The sequence below is a fragment of the Berghia stephanieae genome, chromosome 13, assembly GCF_034508935.2.
Source record: "Berghia stephanieae isolate SIO BIC M18660-M18661 chromosome 13, UCSD_Bste_1.3, whole genome shotgun sequence".
Taxonomy (NCBI): Eukaryota; Metazoa; Mollusca; class Gastropoda; order Nudibranchia; family Aeolidiidae; genus Berghia; species Berghia stephanieae.
The window spans coordinates 5,740,365-5,767,390 of record NC_088372.1 but is presented as its reverse complement, the minus strand read 5'-3'; the positions used below and the strand labels follow the sequence as shown (position 1 = coordinate 5,767,390).

Below are 27,026 nucleotides of genomic sequence, written 5' to 3'. Positions count from 1 at the left end.
CATTACTACAGTAACACATACAATAATAATTACACATTAACACACAACACGCAAGTCAAACACTCCACTTACCAATAATCATTAATTACATAAATGCATTCATCAGTACAAATAATGACATATTATAATTAATCAATGATTTATAATAATAATAATAATTTGTTCCCTTCCACTGCCCGAGAGAGAGAGAGAGAGAGAGAGAGAGAGAGAGAGAGAGAGAGAGAGAGAGAGAGAGAGAGAGAGAGAGAGGACGTGAGACGCAATCAACTTACGAAATATTCATACTTCCGACCCCCCCCCCCCCTCCCCGCTCTCTTCACCCTCCCTTTTGACCAAAAATTCCAAACCTACCATTTGCGAAGTACCAGATTTAAGAGTTTTTTGGCTTGTTTTTATATTCATTTTTATTTTTTATTTATTGTTATTTTTTTTTGCCCAGGTGAGGGTCATTTTAAATCAATCGAAATTCGAAGGACGACTTTTCTGGCCAATTTTGTAAATACGCGGGGTGTTTTTTTTTTAACCCCCCCCCCCCTCCCCCGGGCCAAAAAGAATAAGGCAGATAACAAGTTTATAAGGCAGCAGAACAATGTGTGAATGAATCTCAGTCCTCTCTTTCTCTCTCTCTCGTTGGGCGACAAGAAGCACAAGGCACATTCTGGAACGGCCTGGCCTGGTTGTAGGAATGATTTTTTTTTTTTTTTTTGGATACAGTATTCATCTTTAATATATCATCAGCAGTATTATCTTCTTCATCTTCATCATCATCATCATCATCATCATCATCAACGTCATCGTCGTCCATTAAGTAAAGAACCAATCATCCATTTAAATTTTCAAAATCCATCATTTGAACTCGGGGTTTAAATTCTGCTATCAAATAAATAAACAAACGACCATCTCTGTGTCTTTTGGCAATTGGGTTAAAAATAAGAAGAAAAAAAAGATAGAAAACACTTTTTTAAAATAACGATGACCATCCAGACAACGGTCCACTTATCATTGTAATTATTTATTTATTTATTCATTATGTATTTATTTATCTATGTATTTATTTGTTTAATAGATGTTTCTTTTTTCATTTATATAATTTTGATAAATTTATTTTTATGTTTATTCATTGAATTTTTATACCAATTCTTCAATTTTATTTATTTATTTATTTATTTATTTATTTATTACTTAATTTATCAACCTGCGTCTTGTATTATCTTACTTATTAGCCCATAAAATCATATTCACATGCCATAATATTATCTAATACAGGGAGAAAAAACTTCAAAGGACAGAAAGAGCAGCGAGGGTAGTTTTCAATATATATATTTGTTGGTTTTAATTGGCATAGTTGCGGTACATTCAAACCTTTAACTCACTCAACCCTAACACCGACTATATCCGTATTTTACCCGGGGTTACTTTTACCCCATGCCTATTTTTTACATTTTTCTGAGACAATTTATAGGCGTGGTATCAAAGCTAATGTTTTTAGTTTTTACATGTTAATGATAGTTGAATAAAAATATCTATGTACATGCTCATTTTTAATACATTTTTTCCAATTTTGAAAAGTAGCAAAAAAAATCTCTAGGGATTGAGTGAGTTAATTCAAATCCTTACGACATAAGACTTGTTACTAGTTTTAATCAATGCTCTAATCGGACTGGGAATGTGTAGTTTATAGGGCAATTAATGTCAATGAATGGTCGCTCCGATAAAAAAAAATAACACGCTTTTGACTGTGTATCTATAATATGCAATGTACTGGTCTCATTTCGTTCGTCACTATCCTGTTGTCATACCACACTAGTTATAATAATATCAATATTCATTTGTATTGATCTCCATTGAAACAAACGTTCGTCTTTGCATATTACATATGTGCCCGAATAAAAGTTTTAGGTCAAAGGCTTGAGCACTTACTTGGACACTGGACAAGACAAATCATAATATAAAATACGGACCGATAAAAATAAGGCATCGTATCGTTAAACACATTCGCCTGGTCATAGTATTAATAATATTTTAAAGTAGATCATATTCATTGTTTATAATACATTATTCGTTGTTGGTAGAAGAAGCACGGCTGGTATTTTAATCTTTACAACAAACAAAAAAAAGGTAAGAATAAAATGTTTAAAAAGGCACCTTTCAGAAAACGTCATGATGATGGTTTGTTGATGTCTCGCGTGATTTTTTAGCCCGTGTGACTTTTGAGAAGCAATAGAAGAAATGCTGTTTTCATATTATTTACGTAATCCTTAGTCTTAATAACTTATGGAACTTTTTCAAATCTTCAGACTATTAGACTAGTACTAGTACACATTCAGTCCATAGCCATATTCAACATATGCCGTTTTTACTCGGATCAATCCTCCCCACATGAGCATTAGTCAAATATCAACATGCATGGTATATTTTTAATTCTGACAACACAACTCAATCTACCGCTGTGTCAAAGTATGATAAATACTCGTAGACTATAGGGAATGAGATTAGCGGAAGAGTAGCGTCCCTTGATTGGACGTCACCCATAGTCTGTGACGTCACCGGCGGAAAAGTTAGAGAGAGAACGTCATGTTGGTTGCGCGCATGCGTCTCTCGTCCTCGAGGACGAGAGATGCATGCGCACAACCAACATGACGTTCTCTCTCTAATAACTCTTCCGCTGGTGACGTCACAGACTATGGGTGAGGTCCAATCAAGGGACGTTACTCTTCCGCTAATCTTTTTCCCTATTGGGGTGATCAATTCGGCTGTTTGGCATGTACAAATGACAGCTATGATTCCGTCAACAAAATGAGTTAACACTTTATCACTATTACTTTCAATGCCCGTTGAATCATCCCCCCTTTAAAAAAATGCTTTCAAAACCACAAATACTTCTCATACGAATTTCTCTAGTGATCTTTTACTCTTACAATTATTTCATGGCTATGCCTATCATTTTACATACTTCTTCTATTGGTTACTTATAAGTATCAACACAATTGGGCATTGAATAATAATATGTTAGACCTATCCTTAAATCGAAATCAAAGGCATTTTCTTTTTCCTTTCTGGATCACCAGCACCAGATAACTTACATAATATTACAGCTTTTCTAGATGATGATGGACTTTGGGGTTTAAGTATGACGCTACGGACGTTTTGACTATATTAAAATACAAACACGACTTGCTTGCTTGATTAAGCTCTAGTCTCGTCGTCGTAGTTGTCGTTCTCGGCGTCTAGAGACTTTTTGATCATGGGTTTGTTGCGGTAGATCCTCCACATCTCCCGCACCAGGTCCGACAGGAGGATGTCGTTTGTGTTCCGGGCGATGATCCTGAAGATGAACACGCAGTCGTCGCGGAGATACTGCTCGGCGAACTTGCGGGCCAGTTTCTTGTCCTCCTCGCCGTGGAGCTGGTCGAGGACCTTGAGGTATTTCTTGATGTAGGTGACGCGGTCGAACATGTTGCGCCAGACCCAGAAGAGAAGATTTCCGGTGGTGCAGGTGGCGACGACGACGAACCAGAACCAAAGGAAGATGAATATCTTCTCGTTGAACAGGTTGATGGGCAGGACGCATTGCACGGTGAAGGTCTGGATGTTCTGGAGTTGCCTGATCTCGAAATCGCACAGGGTGACCTTGGGGAAGCGAGGGGAGTCGCGCCAGTAGTGGTCGTTGGAGAGTCCCTGGAGGACCTCGAACCCGTAGAGGTTGTACCAGTCTCCCATGAAGGCGTTGAGCAGGAAGAACTGGACGATGACGTTGATGGTGAACAGGATCTTGACGCAGATGTACAGGCTCGAAAGGTAGGTACCGTCGCGTTTGGCACACATGAAACAGATGAATCGGGAAGCCTTTTGACGCATGCGCACCAGAACGTTGTATCTGTACTGACGATGGGCCTCAAGCCACCTGTCCAGATACGTCGCGATATTTTTGATGACCTCGTTTCTCTTGTCGGCTGCCCCGATTTGAGTGTTGGAGGTCATGTCGACGATCTTAGCCATGTTGATACCGGAAGCGCCGTTGAACATGCGCCAAATGAGAGCGGGGCACTTGAAGAGGAAGGCCATGAACATGAGGATGATGGGCACCCACTGGTAGTAGGTCAACTCCTCGGAATCGCGATCCTCCTTGGCCAGGGGGATCGGGGTGTCCATGGGAATGTAGTACGTGTTTTTAATCCAGCAATAGGATTTCGTATACGCTTGAAACGATCCCGTGAAATGGGCGGGGCACCAGCATTCGATGGGGTTGCCGACATATTGCCCGCCGGAGATGAACACGGCGAAGAGGGCGAGGAGGATGACGGTGTAGAGGTGGTTCAGGCGATCAGCCCAGTCGTCGTCACAGGCCGAGGCGAGCTTGGAATAGGAGGCGAAACCTCCAAGAATTGCAGACACTCTGTGGTGGGGAGAAAAGAGGGCAGATCATTAGAATTTGCAGGTTATTATATATATTTATATATATATATATATATATATATATAATATATATATATATATATATATATATATATATATATATATTATATATATATATATATATATATATATATATATATATATATATATATCTTTTTTAAAGAAACAAAAATGCTATTACAAAGGGTACAGAAAATGTCATTCGATATTACTGTTGATGATGATGATGATGCTGATGCTGGTGATGATGATGATGATGACGTAGTCGACGACTATCAATGGACACGTACACAAATGTGGCCTTAAAAAATGTATATACATCTGAATATGTTAACCAAAAAAAAAAGGTAAATAATATAATCAATGTAAGACAAATGAACAATCTAAAAGAAGTAGCCTACGTTATAACATGTAATCACAACTATGAGAAAACTGCTGGTACACAAAAAGAGACACACACAGTTTAAACATTGGGAAATTAGGAGAGACAATGACTTAATACAAAAACATTGTATGGATTCGTGTCGTAATCATAATGATCATTGTAATTCTCTTTAGAATGGGGTTCAATAGTAGTGATGTCACTTCCCTCGTAATGATGCATAGTAACATAACAACTGGTTCTAAACTACCAAAACAATGGCGGACGCCCTTATGAAATACTTCTCCGACGAACTTATAAATTTTATCCAGAGGAGAAAAAAACATTAAAATCTGATCATGTTCTGACTTTTATACATTCTGATCACATGACATGTGAAACAGTTCTAGCCAGCATGAAGAATAAGTACTAACGATTTTCTTTGTTTAGAACCAAGCTGCTGGTTGCTGGACGACATGACGTAAGGCTATTGAATCCTATTGGTAACATTGCCTATGTTTGTGGCGACATCACTACAAAACAATGAGAAGAATTTCTCACTGAATTCATGAAGATAATATCATATTGTATGAGTGTTATGACTTTGAGCATGCATATTTGGCATAATTATTTATCTAGTCAAACATGGCATGATGTTCCATTCGGCTGTTGCTCGATCCAACGGCAATTCGGAGACAAATAAACACACGCACACATTCACAAAATACATACATCCATACACACATACATACATACACAGAAAGAAATAAGAGGATGATACTATAAGACATTGGGAAAGTGATGAAAGCGAACGAGAGAGAGAGAGAGAGAGAGAGAGAGAGAGAGAGAGAGAGAGAGAGAGAGAGAGAGAGAGAGAGAGAGAGATGTGTGTATGAGTGTGTGTATGTGTGTTTGTTGTGGCAGTCCCAATATTTCCAATATGCCTGTTTATGTTTACATAATTCGCCCCCTAGAGTCGTACAGGACACAGAGCTTGTGTTTGACGGCGATTTTTGTACACAAATCCCATCCTGATGTCCTCCATGACAGCCGGTAAAACAAGACGGCAAGCAGAAAGCAAGTATAACACGAGCATTTCAACTAATAAAACAACAGCAACTGCCATTTGCGTTAAGGGAGCAAATTGAAATTTACAATGACCTAGGTCTGAACTATGAACCTTGTTTGTTTGTCGTGTTGCTTTTTGTTGTTTTTTGTTTTGTTTTTCTTTTTCCTATTCTGTTGTTTTTTTTTTTGTTTGTTTGTTTGTTTTTTTTTTTTTTATTGATGGTCGTCAATAAAGATCAACCATCCTCGCTTTTTTACATCCCGTAATCTTAAGAAGAATCTGCCTATACATCCTGCTACTGAAATAGTTATGCCACCTTATGATTCCATAATATGTAACCTTTTCATCAGTATTAGTCCGTCCTGGTTACATATACACTTCCAAGAAGTTTGGAACCGGAAATGTACGTGTGACGTCACGTCACGACTTCTCTGCCCTATTCGGCATTCGTTGTCACCCATTCGGTCAATGACCGCGCTCAACAATGCAGCTTGGCATATTTGTCGTTGCCAGACAATCATTGCATAGCGTAGCCACAAAAGGACAAGGGCAGTGTTCGAATGTTGTTGGAGGGAGATGACAAGAACAGAGCTGACTAACAAACAAACCCCCAAGTTTGGAACCGGAAGAGTAGGTGTGACGTCACGTCACGACTTCTCTGCCCTATTGGCGATCATTGTCACCCATTCGGTCAATGACCGGGCTCAACTATGCAGCTTGACATATTTGTCGTTATCAGACAACCACAAAAGTACAAGGACAGTGTCCCAATGTTGTTAAGAACAGAGCCAGTAGACAAACAAACCCCCAAAAACCTTAAATCAAACTTTGGAATGGAATGGAGTAGAAAACAAACAAGGGATTTCGTCGGCAGGGCGACCGCTGGATGGCCGTCGTAGCTGCGTGGGTCAGGATGTGCTTCTACTGTGCATTCTCCAACCAAAGCCCCCCCCCCCCCCCTTCTCTCTCTCTCTCTCTCTCTCTCTCTCTCTCTCTCCCCCTCCCCCCCCCCCCCCCACCTGACCTGCCCACTCATCATGTCAGACCAATATTTATTTAAACAGAGATAAAATCAAATATAAATCGTTATTCAGGAAAGAAGATAAGAGAGAGAGAAATAGATAAATAAAAATAAAATAATCACACAAATAAATGAGCTAACTGAACAAAATAAAGAAAGAGAGAAAACAAAGAAATGAAGAAAAAAAGTAGGAAAGAAAAGAGACACTTTAACATACACGGTTTCTGGTTGTTTTCAACAGCGTTTTACGTTTTAACTGGTCACGACAACGCAAAATACACTCAACGGACGCAATGCAAAGTGCTGACTTCATAGTATTATTGACTACAGTGAACATAATACATCAGTCAATCAATCAATAGGGAATGAGATTAGCGGAAGAGTAGCGTCCCTGGATTGGACGTCACCCATAGTCTGTGACGTCACCGGCGGAAAAGTTATTAGAGAGAGAACGTCATGTTGGTTGTGCGCATGCACCTCTTGTCCTCGGAAGCGAGAGATGCATGCGCACAACCAACATGACGTTCTCTCTCTAATAACTTTTCCGCCGGTGACGTCACAGACTATGGGTGACGTCCAATCAAGGGACGCTACTCTTCCGCTAATCTCATTCCCTATAAGACGCTTTCCAAGGAATGACAGGCAATTAAAGTTAACGAGTTAACCGCCAGGCTATGGATTGAGTGCTTTTTGCCAAAATGCATGGCATTTAAACCGATCGATATTTGAAGGACGAGTTTACTAGCCCGATTTTTAAATACACGAGGTTTTTTTTTATGTTGTTTTGTTTTGCTTTTTCTCCAAAATTCGGACGTGAACATGTTAAAATGAAACAACATGACAGTCTAAAGTGTGTTCCAACATACACTGGCAATGGGCCAATTAACAATTAAAACTAAACAAACATCACCACCACCCCCCCCCCCAATCACACACACATATATATAAACCAACTAGATTGGGGGGGGGGGGGGAACAACCCAAAACAAGCAAAAACAACAAAAAGTAAATGATATAAGTAAGCAGCTTTTGTGGACGCAATATCCACAAAATTTCATCAAAACGCTTTACAAGGGTTCCCAAGCCAGCGGCAAAACTTATATATAAGTGGAGTAAAAAGTTTGGATTGCAATGGCTTTCTTGTAGCAAACTACGAACATGTCCAAGCGTTGCCATGGTTCGGGGAGATAGTGTCTTGTATATAAAATATCTATCTAATCTACGTTATAGCCCTCTTAACACATGCCTACTCGCCGGGGGTGTTGTGTGGAAACTAGAAGGCCCGGGTCTCTCTCTCTCTCTCTCCCCCCCCCCCCCCCCCCCCCCCAACCCCACCCCCTCTCCCTCTCTCTCTGTCTCTCTCTTCACCCCCCTCTCTCTCTCTATCCTTCTCTTTCTTCACCCCCCCCCCTCTCTCTCTCTCTCTGTCCCTCTATATCTCTCTTCCCAACCTCTCTCTCTCTCTCTTTCTCTCCCCCCCTCTCTCTCTCTCTCTCTCTCTCTGTCCCTCTATACCTCTCTTCCCAACCTCTCTCTCTCTTTCTCCCCCCCCCATCTTCTCTCTCTCTCTCTCGTTCTCTCTCTCCCTCTATCTCCCCCCTCTCTCTCTCTCTCTCTCTCTCTCTCTCTCTCTCTCTCTCTCCCACCAACCAACCCCCCCACCCCCAATGTTTGCGCCTTACTTGAGTATCCACTTCACACACACAGGCACCTATCACACCTCCGTAATACTGGGGGACTTATCATCAAACAAAACAACCCCATTGTAAACTCCTATCTCCTATACCCAAGGCAATGATTGGCCTATTATAAAGCCTATCATGTTTACCAAGCGATTGATTTTAAATCCATTCGACATGTAACATAACACCAGACCTGCCTAATAGTATAGAGATAGATCGAAGTTCACGCCACTCGGGTCATTGTTATTGTCTTTTTGCCATCCGCGTTTATGAGTAATACTCGCTAAACTGTATGAACCAGACTATAAACGTTAAAGGGTTACACAATAGTTTTGTGTCTTGGTCCATTATACTTCCGGATGGCAAAGTTGTGAGCTTCTTAGACAAGCGCATACTATCTATACTACGAAAAATTCGTCATCTATAGATAGTTCGAAGATGACGTCACTCAAGCCTTTGTTGTTATATTTTGCCATCCGCGTTTGTGAGTAATGCTCACTGATTTGTATTAACCTGACTATAAACGTTCATGGATACACACAGTTTTGTGTGTTGGTCCGTTATACTTCCGGATGGCAATGTTATGAGCTTCTTGGCCAAGCGCATACTATCTATAGCTAAAAGCTTATGGCAAAGAAGTTCATAACGTTGCCATCCGGAAATATAACGGACCAACACACAAAACTGTATGTATCCATGAACATTTATAGTCAGGTTAATACAGTTCAGTGAGCATTGCTCATAAACGCGGATGGCAAAAAACAATAACAAAGACCTGAGTGACGTCATCTTCGAACTATCTATAGATAGTATGCGCTTGGCTAAGAAGCTCACAACATTGTCATCCGGAAGTATAATGGACCAGCACACAAAACTATATGTAACCTGAACCGTTTATTGTCTGGTTAATACAATTTAGTGATAATTACTCATAGGGCGAGGTGACGTGCTCAAGGTCACACCCCGAACTCGGGTATCTTTCGGGTAAGAAGCAAAGACTGTACCGCTGAGCCACGCTGGCCCCATACAGTGAGTGAGTGAGAGAGAGTGAGAGAGAGAGAGAGAGAGAGAGAGAGAGAGAGAGAGAGAGAGAGAGAGAGAGAGAGAGAGAGACAGACAGATGCTATTCAAATTCCGATCACATTTTCCTTCATCCCCAAACATTGACATCCCAACGCTACATTATGTAAACTGTAAACCTACACATTCTTCCCTTTCCCTCCTACCCCATCTCCTATGCAAACACAACGAGTGATAACTTGAGTTCCTTACGAGACACTTGCATACACTTGCATAATCCTGCATTGTCACACGTCCGTCATACCATGAAAAATGAGACCACAGTGGGCCACTGATATGTATAATGTGATCTATCAACAGCAGCACTTACATGTAGGACGAGACGAAATATTATCTTTCTTGTTCGAACAGAGAGAACGCTGTAATAATAACACACACACACACACACACACACACACAAAGAGAGAGAGAGAGAGAGAGAGAGAGAGAGAGAGAGAGAGAGAGAGGAGAGAGGTAGAGAGAAAGAAAGGAGGAAAGAAGAAGAAGAAGAAGAAGAAGAAGAAGAAGAAGAAGAAGAAGAAGAAGAAGAAGAAGAAGAACAACAACAACAACAACAACAACAAGACACCTACCAACAACATGTCCGCATGACACAGCGTATCAAATCAAACCCTGTCAAAGACATGGCATGTCATAACAGCTCGTTATACACATTCATTCCTTCAAAAAGGTAAGCTAGATAATACATAAATAATATCAAAATAAATTTTAAAAAATAATTAGAAAATACAACCCAAAAAATTTAAAAAATAAAATAAATAAACAAACAAACAAAAACCCCAACAACAACAAGAAAATAAAACAGGGGAGAAATTAAAGTAAGACCTAAGCTGCCTTGATCAAAGCCCCCCCCCCCCCCCTCCAGTAATTGATCCATCAAATCATCATCGTCTTACGTCCGTCTTCATCGTTATTCAATACGTGCGATCCGAAAGTTTATCTATCTATCTCCCCCCCCCCCCCCTTCTTTCCTTAACACACACACCCTTTTCATCCAGAAACACACCACCCGAGTCACGTATTGTGAATTATAAAGATAGTATGCGCTTGGCGAAGAAGCTCACAACAATGCCATCCGGAAATGTAACGGACCAAAACACAAAACTGTGTAACCTTGAACGTTTAGTCTTGTTAACTAACTCAACCCTAACACCGACTATATCCGTTGTTTACCCGGGTTACTTTTACCCCATGCCTATTTATTACATTTTTCTGAAACAAATTATAGGCGTAGAATCAAAACTAATGTTTTTAGCTTTGGCATGTTAATGATAGTTGAATAAAACTATCAATGTACATGCTCATTTTTAATACATTTTCTCGGATTTTGAAAAGTAGCAAAAATCTCCAGGCAGGATTGAGCAAGTTAATGAAGTTTAAGTGAGAATTAATCATAAACCCGGATGGCAAAACAAACACACACACACAAAAAAAAATAAATAAAAAAAAAAAACAAAAAAACACTAACAAAGACCTGAGTGACGTCATATTCGTTCTATCAATACGCTACATACAATTTTAATCTTCTTAACTCCACCACCTCTTATCTTTTCTCCGGGGCCGATTCAGCAGCACAATCTAAACAAACAGACAAACAAACACACACACACACAGACACGCATTGCTTGACTCTCACCGACATTCAGACACGAAGAGACTGGGTCAAATTAACACCCAGAAAGTCACGAAACCCCATTTGTCTTAAATTATGTTTACATTTGAATAGCCCATTCTCAATGCGCCTGGGCTCTAAAATTGTTCACCTCCCCGAAAACGAAGAGAATATTTTGGAAAGATTTCAGTTATGACCTTGACCTTATGTTGTAACTGTGACACAGAGCCTTAACAAATTATGGTCATGTGACCATTCTTGTCTAAGCGGAATATCACCTTGGGTTAATCACAATGCTTAAAATTGAATACAATATTGGATTAATAGGCTATTTATAGACTGATGCTATGCACTTAGTTAAAACCACCACAACATCTACCAGTCGGATTTAACGTACCAACATACAAAACTATATGTAACTAGTGCGGGGCGGTCCTTGGCAAGCTTAAGGACCACGGTCCTACGGTCCTTGGGAAATGAAGACCGCAAGGACCGGTCCTTTTCGACATTGAACATTCCTGAGAGACTGTTGGAAATTCGAACCGGTTTGACCTTTGAGAGCGTGGGATCGTTCATTCTTGAACCGTTAAAGACCGCTACACGATGAAAGCCGTGGCCTACAGGAGTAAAACACACGGAGTAGTCACACTCATTTCAAATTGTAACCTAATTAGAGAAAGGGGTGATGCCTTCTTTATTTGCTCACCGTACTTCATTGTTACTTCGATAATTTAATAAAATTTGAAATTTATCCCCATTAACGGAGATAATGGCATCGCCCAAGGCGTTGATCGAGTTGTTCGTGGCGTTGATACACACACGCAACTCCTACCCCCCCCCCTCCCCCCCCACACACACACATTAGAGGGCAGCGAGCATTGAAGAGTAAGAGAGAGACGTGAAGTTTAATAAGAGGGGGTGGATGAGGTGATAAGAGGGGTCGATGGTGACTTTTCGCCAGATCTAACAAACTCAGCTACCCATTCATTTCTGAGTAGACAGGGATTCAGAAAAAAATCGACTGCACCCGGGATCGATCTCTGGCCCTTTGCGTATAAAGAGAGTGCTCTATCAACTGAGCTATCGGGGTCCCCAAATATTCTATTGGACTTTTTTAAAATTCAGACGTTATAACTGGGTTTTTTGGAAGGAAGAAACTAATGAAACTCATATTATTTGATTAGTAAAAACACCAAACGAAATTTTAATATTATTGTATTATTTTAAATGACAACACTGCGATAGAAAGGAGTGGTGACAAGAGATGGACAAAAGAAAACAAAAAATCGGATTTGCTACTTGCTAGGTTCGACACACACACACACACACACACACACACACACAAACACACACATCTTTTGTAGTCACATACATTTCAAACAATAACCCATTAGAGAAGAGGGTCATGCCTTCACCATAGATCATTGTCATTGCGATCATTATGGTGTAGTAAATTTTGAAATTTACCCCGTATAATGGAATCGTCCAAGGCGTGCGCCTCCTGTTCCCCCCTTCTCACACACGAAAGGGCGGTTTGCGGAGTGGAGGTTTGTGGTCGTCTGCCTGTATGGTCGTCTGTGTCGTTTAGTGTATGGCAAAGGGGGTGGGTGCGATTAATTAAGTGGGATGGGTGGTGATTGGTGGAAGATAGGCAACCGAAGCAACGAATCGCTGGGGAAGTAGTAGGCTATGGCGCGAGACCGTAGGACCGTGGTCCTTGCAAGGACCGCCCCGCACTAGTTGAAAGGGGATAAGAAGTGAGGACCGCCGCCGATCTTCCCCTCTGGGACCGGTCTTCGGTTCACAGCTAAAAGACCGTCGGACCGCGGTCCAGACCGGTCTTCAGCGCGGCACTATATGTAACCTTAAACGCATTTTCGTCCGATAGATACAATTTAGTGAGTAATATTCATAAAAATGGCTGGCTTAAAACAAAAACAAAGACCTGCGTGGCGTCAATTTCGTTCCTTATATGTATATATAAAAAAAGATCAACACATACCTTATCCTGACCAATAAGTAAATGAATTAATAGTTTGTTTGTTTTGGGGTTTTTTGTTGTTTTTTTTTTAATTATTAATTTTACGCAGTATAGACAGTTCAAAGTTGACGTCACTCAGGTCTTTGTCACTGTTTTTTTTTTTCCTTCAGCATTTAAGAGTAATTCTCACTTAACTGCATTATCAATACTACAAACGTTCATGGCTAAACACACAATTTTGTGTGTTGGTCAGTTATACTTCCGGATGGCAATGTTGTGAGCTTCTTAGATTAGCCAAGCACATACAATCTATATTATTCTGGGACATTCTGAAATTGGATTCAGTAGTCTGATGTCACGCCACCCGGCAACGGCTGCCATCTTGGTTTAAAACAAAGAAAATCATTACTTTTTATTTTTCATGCTGACTAGAAATTTTCAAATGCCTTGTGATCAGAATGTGTAAAAGTCAAAACATGATCAAATTTATGGGTTTTTTCCCCCTCTGGATACGCTTTTATGCTCGCCGGAGAAATATTTCATATGGGCGTCCGCCATTGTTCCGATAGTTTAGAGCCAGTGTTACTAAGTTACCATGCGTCATGAGGAAGGAAGTGACGTTACGACTGTTGAAGAGTATTGTCATTGGCCAAACACACGAATACATGTTGCGTTTAGCGTTTAAACATGTGTGAACACTTGAATATTTAAATTGCCAATTGCCAGCAGCTCCCCTCTTCCTCTCCTGGCCTACGTGAGGAAATACATGGCCTGTGTTTGAATAGGAAAGGCTGACCTTTTCAAAATATGGAGTCACTTGACAGCTCTCGTGGAACGTTCCAGTACGGCTGTGCCCTAACCCCTTTTATCATCATCATCATCATCATCATCATCATCATCATCATATTATTATTATTATTATTATTATTATTATTATTATTATTATTATTAATATTATTATTATTATTATTATTAAATTATTATCATATCATTAACATTTTTTAATATTATTTTTAATATTATTATTATATTATTATTATTATTATTATTATTATTATTATTATTATTATTATTATTATTATTTATTATTATTATTATTATTATTATTATTAATAATAATAATAATAATAATAATAATAATAATAATAATAATAATAATAATAATAATAATAATAATAATAATAATAATAATAATAATAATAATAATAATAATAATAATAATAATAATAATAATAAATAATATATTATTATTATTATTATTATTATTATTATTATTATTATTATTATTATTATTATTATTATTATTATTATTATTATTATTATTAATATTATTATTATTATTATTATTATTATTATTATTATTATTATTATTATTATTATTATTATTATTGTTATTATTATTATTAATATTATTATTGTTATTATTATTATTAATATTATTATCATTATCATAAACATGTTTATTATTATTATTATTATTATTATTATTATTATTATTATTATTATTATTATTATTATTATTATTATTATTATTATTATTATCAATATTATTATTATTATTATTATTATTATTATTATTATTATTATTATTATTATTATTATTATTATTATTATAAATATACCACCACCATCATAACCATCAACATATTATTATTATTATTATATTATTATTATTATTATTATTATTATTATTATTATTATTATTATTAATTATTATTATTATTATCATAACTATTATTATTATTATTATTATTATTATTATTATTATTATTATTATTATTATTATTATTATTATATTATTACTATTATAAATATACCACCACCATCATAATCATCATCATCATATGGATCACAACGGATAATATTACGTATTCCATCCATCATTACGCACGAATGCCTGATGATTTTATGCCGAGTGGAGATTATTATTAAACTGGACGTTTAGGCCATCAGTGGCCTGTAGAAAAGGTGGTAAACTCATTAGGCACGGGCCGGCCCCCCTGCCTATCCATCTACCTGTCAGTATTTATATGAATGGACCGACCCCCTAGCTGATCGTTTATTAATGAAATGCGACCAGACACGGACTCATTGCACATCAAGCCCCCCCCCCTCTCTCTCTCTCTCTCTCTCTCTCTCTCTCTCTCTCTCTCTCTCTCTCTACTCACACAAACGCACACATATGAACACCCCCCCCCCCCACCCACTTACACCCGACATAATCTTACAAGATGTAAGAGGTAGTAATATATTTATCGAGTGAGTATTCATGTTAAGACAAGTTTTTCCAGTGGCGGAGCAGTCTAAAATCCGTGAGCTGTTGCGAGATTTACAGCGTGAAAATGTGTTGCTAACTACCTCCAAAGAGTAAGTTGGGGGGGGGGGGGGGTAGAGAGAAAGAAAGGAAAGAAGAAGAAGAAGAAGAAGAAGAAGAAGAAGAAGAAGAAGAAGAAGAAGAAGAAGAAGAAGAAGAGAAGAAGAAGAAGAAGAAGAAGAAGAAGAAGAAGAAGAGAAGAAGAAGAAGAAGAAGAAGAAAGAAGAAGAAGAAGAGAAGAAGAAGAAGAAGAAGAAGAAGAAGAAGAAGAAGAAGAAGAAGAAGAAGAAGAAGAAGAAGAAGAAGAAGAAGAAGAAGAAGAAGAAGAAGAAGAAGAAGAGTAAGTTGTAATTTATCGAGTGAGTATTCGTGTTAAGACAATCGTTTCCAGTAGCGGAGCACAGTCTAAAATCTGTGAGAAGCTGCGAGATTTACAGCGTGAAAATGTATGTGTAGCTCACTACCTACAAAGATTAAGTACTCTTTCTATAACAATTAAAATTAAGCTGTTATATAGAGCAATATCCACTAAACATGCTCAAAGCGCTTTACAAGGGGTCCCTGACCAACAGCAACATTTGACATTAATTTAAGACGGGACGTGAAGCGATATTACACCTTTTTTTTAGTTTTCGGACAAGAGAATGTTAGAGAATGTTGGTCAATAAACTAATCCTTCAAATTTAATATCGGTTCATCCTGTCAAAAACTCTCAAGCCTGGGACTTCACTGAAGACAATTCCTTGAAGTCCCAAGATTTGAGAGAGATTTTGGACAAGATGAAGGTCTCCCTATATTTGAAGGACGAGTTTTCTGGCTGAATTTTTATGCCTGCGTGTTTTTGTTGTTTGTTTGTTTGTTTGTTTGTTTTTTTTGTTATTTTTTTTATTTCTTTGTTTTTTGTTTTGTTTTATTGGGTTTTGTTTTTGTTTTTTATGTTTCTTATTTGCTTTCTTTGTTTGGTTTTAATTGTTGGTGCTTTTTGTTGTTGTTTTATTTTATTTTATTTTTTTTTGGTTTGTTTTATTTTTCTTTCTTGTTTTGTCTTTTATTTCTTTTTTTTTTTTCGGAGTCCGTCCGTCACCTTTACTGTTTGTTCTTAATTTGGGGTATCGGTTATGACGAAGAAGATATCGAATGTCATCACACTTGGTGCTGTAGTAGTAAAGTGGCTGGCTCGTGTGGGGATTTGTTGTTTGCTTTTCTCGTCTTTTCGTGTATTTCTCTTTCTTTCTACTTTATCTAACTATGTAAACCCGTATCATTCGCATCCTCGGGTTTGTTTTTTTTTCCTCTTGTACCGTGCCAGCTATTTCCCCCAAAAATTCCACTAGCATATTTTCAATAAGACAGTGTGGAGACACATTTTTTTTAAAAAAAGAAGTAAAATTAATATCGCCACCATTATCTGATTTTTTACTTCTCTTTACTTTGGAAGGCTCGCCCTTCTTCCTACCTTCAGTCTTACTCGACACATCACTCCTATTTTCACCGTCATCACTGTTATTTTTGGTTTCATTGTTATTGTTACACGCCGTCCTGTTAAGGAATTGGGTCAGTGGGGCGTCCGACGCCATTGTCTTAATTAATTAGTGCAAGCGCGAAATCACGCACGATAAAATGAAATCGATGACAATCCACTTAATATCTTAATAATTGAAGGACACACAAAATAATATATTTTCAATAACTATTGCATCAATATAAGTAGGTAATTAATTTTAAATCCAAGAGAATTAAAAACACGATGATTGCTTTGCAAGGTTCACTTTGCATGTGCAGGGACGCTTTCTCGGGCAAGGCCATATGAATATTCATTGGGTCTATAAAATTAATATCGATTAATTTTTTTTGATCCTTAGTTGTTGCTACATGCAACATAAAAGAAAAAAAATATGATGAAAAAGATATCGCCATCTTTTCATATCTTAACTCACTCAATCCTAGAGATTTTCGTTACTTTTCAAAATTGGTAAAAAAATATATTAAAAACGATCATGTATATAGACAGTGTTATTCAACTGCCATTAACATGTTAAAATCTAAAAACATTAGCTTTGATACTACGTCTATAATTTGTCTCATTAAAATGTAATAAATAGGCATGAGGTAAAAGTAACCAGGGGAAACTACGGACATAGATAGTATGCGCTTGGCTAAGAAGTTCATAACATTGCCATCCGGAGGTATAACGGACAACACACAAAACTGTGTGTATCCATGAACGTTTATAGTCAGGTTAATACAGTTCAGTGAGCATTACTCATAAACGCGGATGGCAAAAAACAATAACAAAGACCTGAGTGACGTCATCTTCGAACTATCTATAGTCGGTGTCAGGGTTTAGTGAGTTAAAGTAAGACTATGCGGTGACATGTGGATTAATACAAAGAAAGAAAGAAAGAATAAAGAAAAGTAAACAAAATCAAAAGAAAGACCGTTGACAATTTAACTGAAGGCCGGCCGATAAATTCAGGATAAAGTAATAATAAATGTGGGGCAAAACTACTGAAGTGAGACTGTTGGTTAGGGTTAGACACAATGGTGGGATGTTATCATGTGATGAAGTGCATGCGAAGTAAGCATAACATTTACATTGTATAGTAGTATTATAATCATTATCTAAAGTGCCAGTGGGCATAGGGATAAACAAAAATGCCTACATACATACACGTACACACAAAAACACACACACACACGCTCTATCTATCCATCTACATTCTCCCCCTCCCTCCATCTCTCTCTCTCTCTCTCTCTCTCTCTCTCTCTCTCTCTCTCTCTCTCTCTCTCTCTCTCTCTCTAGCTCTCCATATCTCTATCCTTCTCCCTTCCCCACAATCATACACTCTTTCACACACAAACACACATACTCTCTCTCTCTCTCTAGCTCTCCATATCTCTATCTTTTTCCCTTCCCCACAATCACACACTCTTTCACACACACACACACACACACAAACACACATACTCTCTCTTGCTCTCCATATCTCTATATTTTCCCCTTCCCCCTCAATCACACTCTCTCTTTCACACACACACACACACTCTCTCTCTCTTTCTTTGCTTATCTCTCTCACCCCCCCCCCCCCCCTCGCCCCACACACATTTTCCTGAATTGTCTGGACACAGAGATGGATATACGACACACACAAACACACACACACACACACACACACACACACACACACAGACAGCCATCAACAACAAAGGAAACAATTTACAGAGCGTGAAATGTGAAACATTTGTAGTAACTAAAAAGACAAGAGATATAAGTCAAGATAATTTACTATGATAAAATGACTGTGACATGGATTTTAAAGGTTTTATGGTACAAGGGACAAGCTTCAGCTAATGAACATATTCATTACAGAAAGAAACGTTGCTAGATAGAGCTATAGATAAATGGAGAGAGAGAGAGAGAGAGAGAGAGAGAGAGAGAGAGAGAGAGAGAGAGAGAGAGAGAGAGAGAGAGAGAGAGAGAGAGAACAATCGCAATAAACCAAAAGTTCATAATTCCTCTCTATTTCATTAATGTGTTTAAAACAACCCTGACCCTAACCCAGGACCTTCCTATCCGAAAGCGAGTGTTATAGATAGTATGCGTTTGGCTAAGAAGCTCATAACATTGCCATCCAGAAGTATAACGGACCAACACACAAAACTATGAGTATCCATGATCGTTTAAAGTCGGGTTAATACAGTTCAGTGAGCATTACTCATAAACGCGGATGGCAAAAAGCAATAACAAAGACCTGAGTGACGTCAACTTCGAACTATCTATAGATAGTATGCAGATGACGTCACTCAGGCTTTTGTTATTGTTTTTGCCATCCGCGTTTGTGAGTTGTTCTCACTAAACTGTATTAACCAGACTATAAAATTTCATGGTTACACAGAGTTTGTGTGTTGGTCCGTTATACTTCCGGATGGCAATGTTGTGAACTCCTTGGCCAAGCGCATTCTATCTATACCACTAGACCACATAGTAGCCGTACAAACTATGAAAAGAAAGACAAACAACAAACTGCAGGCTGCGAATTAAAACAAAAGATTAAGGGTAGGAGTGTTCTCCTCTTTTCTTTTTTTTTTTTTGTTTTGTGTGGTGTTCTAGATCAAGTAGTGCGGGGCGGTCCTTGGCAAGCTTAAGGACCACGGTCCTACGGTCCTTGGGAAATGAAGACCGCAAGGACCGGTCCAAGGACCGGTCCTTTTCGACATTGAACATTCCTGAGAGACTGTTGGAAATTCGAACCGGTTTGACCTTTGAGACCATGGGATCGTTCATTCTTGAACCGTTAAAGACCGCTACACGATGAAAACCGTGGTCTACAGGAGTAAAACACACGGAGTAGTCACACTCATTTCAAATTGTAACCTAATTAGAGAAGAGGGGTGATGCCTTCTTTATTTGCTCACCGTACTTCATTGTTACTTCGATAATTTAATAAAATTTGAAATTTATCCCCATTAACGGAGATAATGGCATCGCCCAAGGCGTTGATCGAGTTGTTCGTGGCGTTGATACACACACGCAACTCCTACCCCCCCCCCCCCCCCCCCCCCCACACACACACATTAGAGGGCAGCGAGCATTGAAGAGTAAGAGAGAGACGTGAAGTTATAATAAGAGGGGGTGGATGAGGTAATAAGAGGGGTCGATGGTGACTTTTCGCCAGATCTAACAAACTCAGCTACCCATTCATTGCTGAGTAGACAGGGATTCAGAAAAAAATCGACTGCACCCGGGATCGATCTCTGGCCCTTTGCGTATAAAGAGAGTGCTCTATCAACTGAGCTATCGGGGTCCCCAAATATTCTATTGGACTTTTTTAAAATTCAGACGTTATAACTGGGTTTTTTGGAAGGAAGAAACTAATGAAACTCATATTATTTGATTAGTAAAAACACCAACGAAATTTTAATATTATTGTATTATTTTAAATGACAACACTGCGATAGAAAGGAGTGGTGACAAGAGATGGACAAAAGAAAACAAAAAATCGGATTTGCTACTTGCTAGGTTCGACACACACACACACACACACACACACACACAAACACACATCTTTAGTAGTCACATACATTTCAAACAATAACCCATTAGAGAAGAGGGGTCATGCCTTCACCATAGATCATTGTCATTGCGATCATTATGGTGTAGTAAATTTTGAAATTTACCCCGTATAATGGAATCGTCCAAGGCGTGCGCCTCCTGTTCCCCCCATCTCACACACGAAAGGGCGGTTTGCGGAGTGGAGGTTGGTGGTCGTCTGCCTGTATGGTCGTCTGTGTCGTTTAGTGTATGGCAAAGGGGGGTGGGTGCGATTAATTAAGTGGGATGGGTGGTGATTGGTGGAAGATAGGCAACCGAAGCAACGAATCGCTGGGGCAGGGTTGCCAGTTTGGCATTTTAAATGCCAGATTCCAAAAATCTGGCATTTTTGAAAACCGTTTGGCATTAGAAAAATCATTTGGCATTTGGCATTTTCATTTGGCATTTTCTTTTCTTGTATATTATACTTCAAATGACACCTTTTCTTAATTATTTCTAAACGCGTAAAAACAAACATCTTCACATTTCTTTTTCATTCTTAAAATCCAACCGTGGTGTAGTGGTTTAGCACTTAGCACTCCACTTAGTAGTCAGTAGGTAAATAATTACCCCAACAGGAAATTTAGTATAATTCAAAAAAAAAAAAAAAAAACAAACAAAAAAAACAAAAAAAAAAAAAGAAAAAGAAAAGAAAACACGCAAGCCACCAGGATATGATAGTCAATTGTCTATCAAAAGTGAGTAGTTTTCTTAGTGGGGGTGGGAGTCAACAGACTTTGGCATCTTTTTGAGTGTTTTGGCATTTTTTGAGTCTTCCCCTGGCATTTTGTTGAAAAATAATCTGGCAACCCTGCGCTGGGGAAGTCGTAGGCTATGGCGCGAGACCGTAGGACCGTGGTCCTTGCAAGGACCGCCCCGCACTAGTTGAAAGGTGATAAGAAGTGAGGACCGCCGCCGATCTTCCCCTAAGGGACCGGTCTTCGGTTCACAGCTAAAAGACCGTCGGACCGCGGTCTAGACCGGTCTTCAGCGCGGCACTAAGATCAAGTGTTAACGTCAGCCGGTTTCATTTCGGGGATGGAATTGAAACGGAAGCCATTTGTAACCGCAGCAGCCACTCCTCTGTCTCAACGATGCTTGTGATAAAATTGCTACATACAACGACCACGAAGACCCACCCACCACCATAATATTATGTTCAACAACAACAACTACACAATACCTAAACAGTACACGGCTGTACTCTGAAGACAAAAAAAAAAAAAAAAAAAAAAAAAAAAAAGGAAGAAAGACAGAAAAGAAAAAGAAAACAAAAAATAAACAAAAAAAAAAAAAAACAACACCAAACAAAAAAAAAAAAGGAGAAAGAAAAACAAAAAAACAACAAAATAAATAAAAAATACCCCAGAAAAAAGAAGAAAGAAAAGGCATTTTTTGCAAGTAATTTTTCTTTTGCCATGTACTTCAAAAATATCGACAGATTAAAATGGCCGTCGTTGTCCAAAAAAAAAAAAAAAACGGTCAAAACTATGGCGTTACGCATGTCTCCAAGGAAGTGAACAAAGCAGATAAAATAAACAAACACACACACACATACAAACACACACATACCATATTACCATCAAGAAAAAAATCTGTCTGCAACCTAGCCTACTACTACCACCATCCAAATGACTATAAGTTACCAAAAATAAATGGTGTCACAGAAAGGTGACCGCTGGCATTGTTGACATTAAAACAAAATTGGTGAGTAAAACGTGTCATGCATTGCGCTCAGCGACCTCTTCGTAGACGATGAAATGATTGCGCTTTAAGTTGGTTGTATCACGGCAGTCCTATGGTTACTACTGTAACAGTAACAGATGGGTGTGGTTGTACAGCAAACAACTCCTAAAAACTACATATCTAGATGGAACGGAATTGACGTCACTCAGTTCTTTGTTATTGTTTTTATTCTAGACAGCCATATTTAAGGATTAACTCTCACTAAATTATATCACTCTGACTTTAAACGTTTAATATAGTTTTTTTTTTGTGTGTGTGTGGGTACGTTATATCCGACTGGCGGATGTTGTGAATAATTTATCTAAACGGATAACATGGACTGAATTTCCTTTTCAGTTTCACGTCGACTTGATTGCTTTCGGATATATAATGATATGTCGATATATCAGAAATGGATAGAAATAAAAATTCCCTTTATTCATCCCAACGGGAAATTTGCAGTGGTTCAGACACGACAATTCTAAAAAGCGTCGCTTAGCCTTGGCAATACATATATCCATCCTTAATATAAACGGCCCATGAGCTATGCGTAGCGCGGTGGAACATTCTTAATCACGGTCATCAGACTACGATTCATGAATTCTTTCTTTCTTCATTTCTTGCTTTACTTTTAAAAAATATTTTGAATTAGACGAATTGACTGATTTCAGACAATTGACTGAGAATTTCAGGTCTAATGGACACACACCGCCAAGCATGCTGTGTACAATCAGGGCCGTCCTCTCATAGAATTTCGAACCCATACTGAATAAACAAGCCTCAATGTCCTCTCTGGGAAAAAAACCCCATATTTTAAATTTGGACCAGAAAACTCGTGCTTCAAATATCGATCGATTTAAAAGACCCTCATCTTGGCGATAAAAAAACCCCTCTCAAACCTGGGACTTCGGCGAAGTCCCAGGTTTGAGAGCTTTTTTTTTCCAAGATGAGGGTCACTTAAATTGATCGATATTTGAAGGACGAGTTTTCTGGCCCAAATTTAAAATATGGGTTTTTTTTTGTTCTCCAGAGTCTAGCACCTCTAACCAGACGTCTTGATCAAAGGAAAGAGTGACAGAAGATTTATAATTACTCACACGAGGACTAGAGTGACATTGGACATCACTGCAAAGACCCTCCACAGTTAGGGCTGGATTACCATTTGTACGTGGTTAGGTACTGCCGAAGGTTTGCTGTAAGGAGGACATAAATCTCACTTGGACTTAGAGGCTCAAATCACTAAGGGCGAGAAGGCTCTCTGGCTGGAGTTTGTGTGTAGCCATCGTAAACGTATAGCCTGACACTGACCAAAAAAATGACGTCAAAAGACAAGTCTTTGGCCACAAAAGAAAACAAATCGTGAGTTGTATTCACCAGTTCAACCTGTGGAATCACTTGTTTCCTTGAGACTACTAACGACAACTCATCAAAATGCCAGTCTTTTAGAGTTTCAGTGTCAGGCGATAACTCAACGACGATGGCTATGCTTTGACTCAGAGGCTCAAATCACTAAGGGCGAGAAGGCTCTCTGGCTGGAGTCTGTGTGAGTAGCTTTCCATTAACGTATAGATTGCATGAAGTTGACGTCATTCGGGTCTTTGTTATTGCTTTTTGCCACCCTAGTTTATGAGTAATTCTCAGTAAACGGTATTAACCAGACAATAAATAGAATGAAGCTGACGTCATTCAGGTCATTGTTATTGTTTTTGCCATCCATGTTCATAAGTAATTCTCACTTAACTGCAATAGCCAGACTATAAACGTTCATGGTTACACATAGTATCGTGTGTGTTGGTCCGTTATACTTATATATATATGGCAATGTTGTGAGCTTCTTAGCCAAACGCATGCCATCTATATAAATGATTTATTATTCTTATTATCAATAAAATTAGGATGGGTGAAATGATTGGCCAGCCGGTCGACTGATGCTACATACATACACAGCGACATCTATGAAGTCCTAGTACACGCACCCTCTTCAAATCATCATCATTATCATTATCATCATGGTACACACCATGCCTTGAATACCCTCATGCCCGCCCCTGTACGTGTGTTGGGCTAGGCATACATAGGCAGCTCCCGATAGGCACTCTACCGTACTCCGGAAAAGAACAAACTACATTTACTAATTTGGCCAGAAAACTCGTCCTTCAAATATCGATCAATCTAAATTACCCTCATCTTTGCAAAAACTCTCATACCTGGGACTTCGCGGTCTTCAATTACATCCCAGATTTGAGATTTTTTGCCAAGGTGAGGGTCATTTAAATCGATCGATATTTGAAGGGCGAGTTTCCTGGCCAAATTAGTAAATATTATCATGTTTTTCAAGAGTGCTGAAACGGAAACGGAAAGGGAAGGGGAGAGAAGCCTTGCCGTTGGTTGTTGATACAGGACGTGACGTGACGTAACGCCAGATGTCATAGCGGGCACTCGTTGCGTTGCGTTACCGTCCGTCGTGTATTGTGACGTCATGTTAAAGCGATTAGGAACGCGAAAAGCCCAATCCAAGCTTATCATCAATGTTGTAGTAGACCTACTGGGGGAAGGGGGTGGGTGGGCTAGGGCCGAAAATATAGTTACAACTACTACTACTACAACTATAATAGTTTATTGGTGGGACAATGGAAGATAGAGGAGTGTTTTTTGTTTGTTTGTTTGTTTGTTGCTTTAGGTCTCTTCCAACACAAATGAGGTTATATGAGAGACCGCTGAAACAAAAAAAAAGCAATCTAACAAAAATAGTACAAATGTAAATCAAAATCATAACCTAAAGATATCATAAGCTAAATTATAAATAACCAAGAACAAACAGGCAGAAGATTTACAGAAAAAAAAAATCCCCTGTCAAAAATACAATCACAAACCAAAGAAGCAGGATAGGCAAGTAAAGAGAAGAAGAAACGACATCACTATCGGATCGTACACCCATGCGAACATCATAGGTATTGGTTAGAATCAGCGTGGGTGCGCAACTGGATGCGCGGGTTGACGGAGGTAGGAAACAATAACAAACCCACATGGTTGCCATTACCTCCACCATCATTCTCGCTCACGGTTTGTGGAAAGCACTTCATTACAGGCACGTAATAGTGAATCTAGTTTTTGTTTTGAACATTTCTATTATTATTCTTTGTAAATTGACCCATATTAAAAGAAACATACAAACAAAAAAAGGCATGACCAGTCACTAACAATGCCGTGTAGTGTGTAGACAGTAACACAGTACGGTGAACATGACTGACACTGACATTGGGGTCGGAATGTCGGAACACATGAGTCGTTCGCAACTCTGCCTCATGTATTCATTTAATCAGTCAATTTAATTTTTATTAAGCTTGCGTAAAACATACAAACAAATAAGACATGACCAGTCACTAACAATGCAGTGTAGTGTGTAGACAGTAACACGGTACGGTGAACATGAATGACACTGGGATCGGAATGTCGGAACCCAGTAGTCGTTCGCAACTCAGCCTCGCGTACTCATTTAATCAGTCAATTTAATTTTCATTTAGCTTGCCTATTCTTCAAGTTTATGTTATATTCACCTTTTCTATTTAAAAAGGGTAATCCAAACAGACCATAAACGATTTTATAATAAGCCGACTTCAACTTCCATCACACACGAACTTATTTTGGGTGTTTTTTTTTTTAACCAAACCGTTTGACTCAAATTAAAGCTTCGGCATTGGATAAGGAGCGAGGTCCCTGTTGCCATCTTGCTTAGTTTATACAGAGACTGGGTTGCCACCTTGGCTGTTCTTGATAAATAGTAAAATAGTACAACCTTGTGCAATATGAGAGAGAGAGAGAGAGAGAAATTTTGAACAAAAAACGAATCTCTCTCTCTCTCTCTCTCTCTCTCTCTCTCTCTCTCTCTCTCTCTCTCTTCCTATTTCATCTGTCACACTGTTTGACAATCTTCATCACCTGGCTCACTTGTACTTGTAATATCGGGTGTGAGGTAAAATTTTGAACAATTATTATTTATAAAATGCAGAATCTTTTCAAATAAACGGATAAAATAGAGATTAATTCTAATCGAACAGTGGAACACAAAGGCAGAATTTGCGAACAATCTAACACATAAGTGTCGTGGTCTTATTTATAAAATACAGAAACTTTGCAAATAAACGGATAGACTAGATGTTATTTCGATTCGAAAAGTGGAACACAATAGGAAAATTTGCGAATACCCAGTCCAGACATAAGCGTTATGGTCTTATTTATAAAGTGCAGAATATTTGCAAATAAACGGATAAAATAGAGATTAATTCGATTCGAAAAGTGGAACACATAAGCAGAATTTGCGAATGCCCGGTCCAGACATAAGCGTTATGGTCTTATTTATAAAGTGCAGAAACTTTGCAAATAAACGGATAGACTAGATGTTATTTCGATTCGAAAAGTGGAACACAATAGGAAAATTGGCGAATACCCAGTCCAGACATAAGCGTTATGGTCTTATTTATAAAGTGCAGAATCTTTTCAGATAAACGGATAAAATAGAGATTAATTCTAATCGAACAGTGGAACACAAAGGCACAATTTGCGAACAATCTAACACATAAGTGTCGTGGTCTTATTTATAAAATGCAGAAACTTTGCAAATAAACTGATAAAATAGAGATTAATTCGATTCGAAAAGTGGAACACATAAGCAG

The 27,026-nt window shown here is 38.5% G+C and overlaps 1 protein-coding gene across 4 annotated transcripts in view; it reads right to left on the bottom strand.

Moving 5' to 3' along the window:
- LOC144959182 (innexin unc-9-like) overlaps positions 1–27,026 on the bottom strand; it is a 140,819-nt gene that overhangs the window by 60,020 nt on the left and 53,773 nt on the right. For 2 of the 4 annotated variants that reach the window (XM_078891722.1, XM_078891720.1), the window contains one exon: positions 1,091–4,396. The exons of 1 other annotated variant lie outside the window; for it this stretch is intronic. In XM_078891722.1, coding sequence (XP_078747848.1) covers positions 3,187–4,396 — 1,210 coding nt within the window. In that variant the 3' untranslated portion in view covers positions 1,091–3,186. Of the gene's footprint in view, positions 1–1,090; positions 4,397–27,026 lie in introns of those variants that run through there. One more of the 4 variants, XR_013642585.1, reaches the window with a different exon arrangement.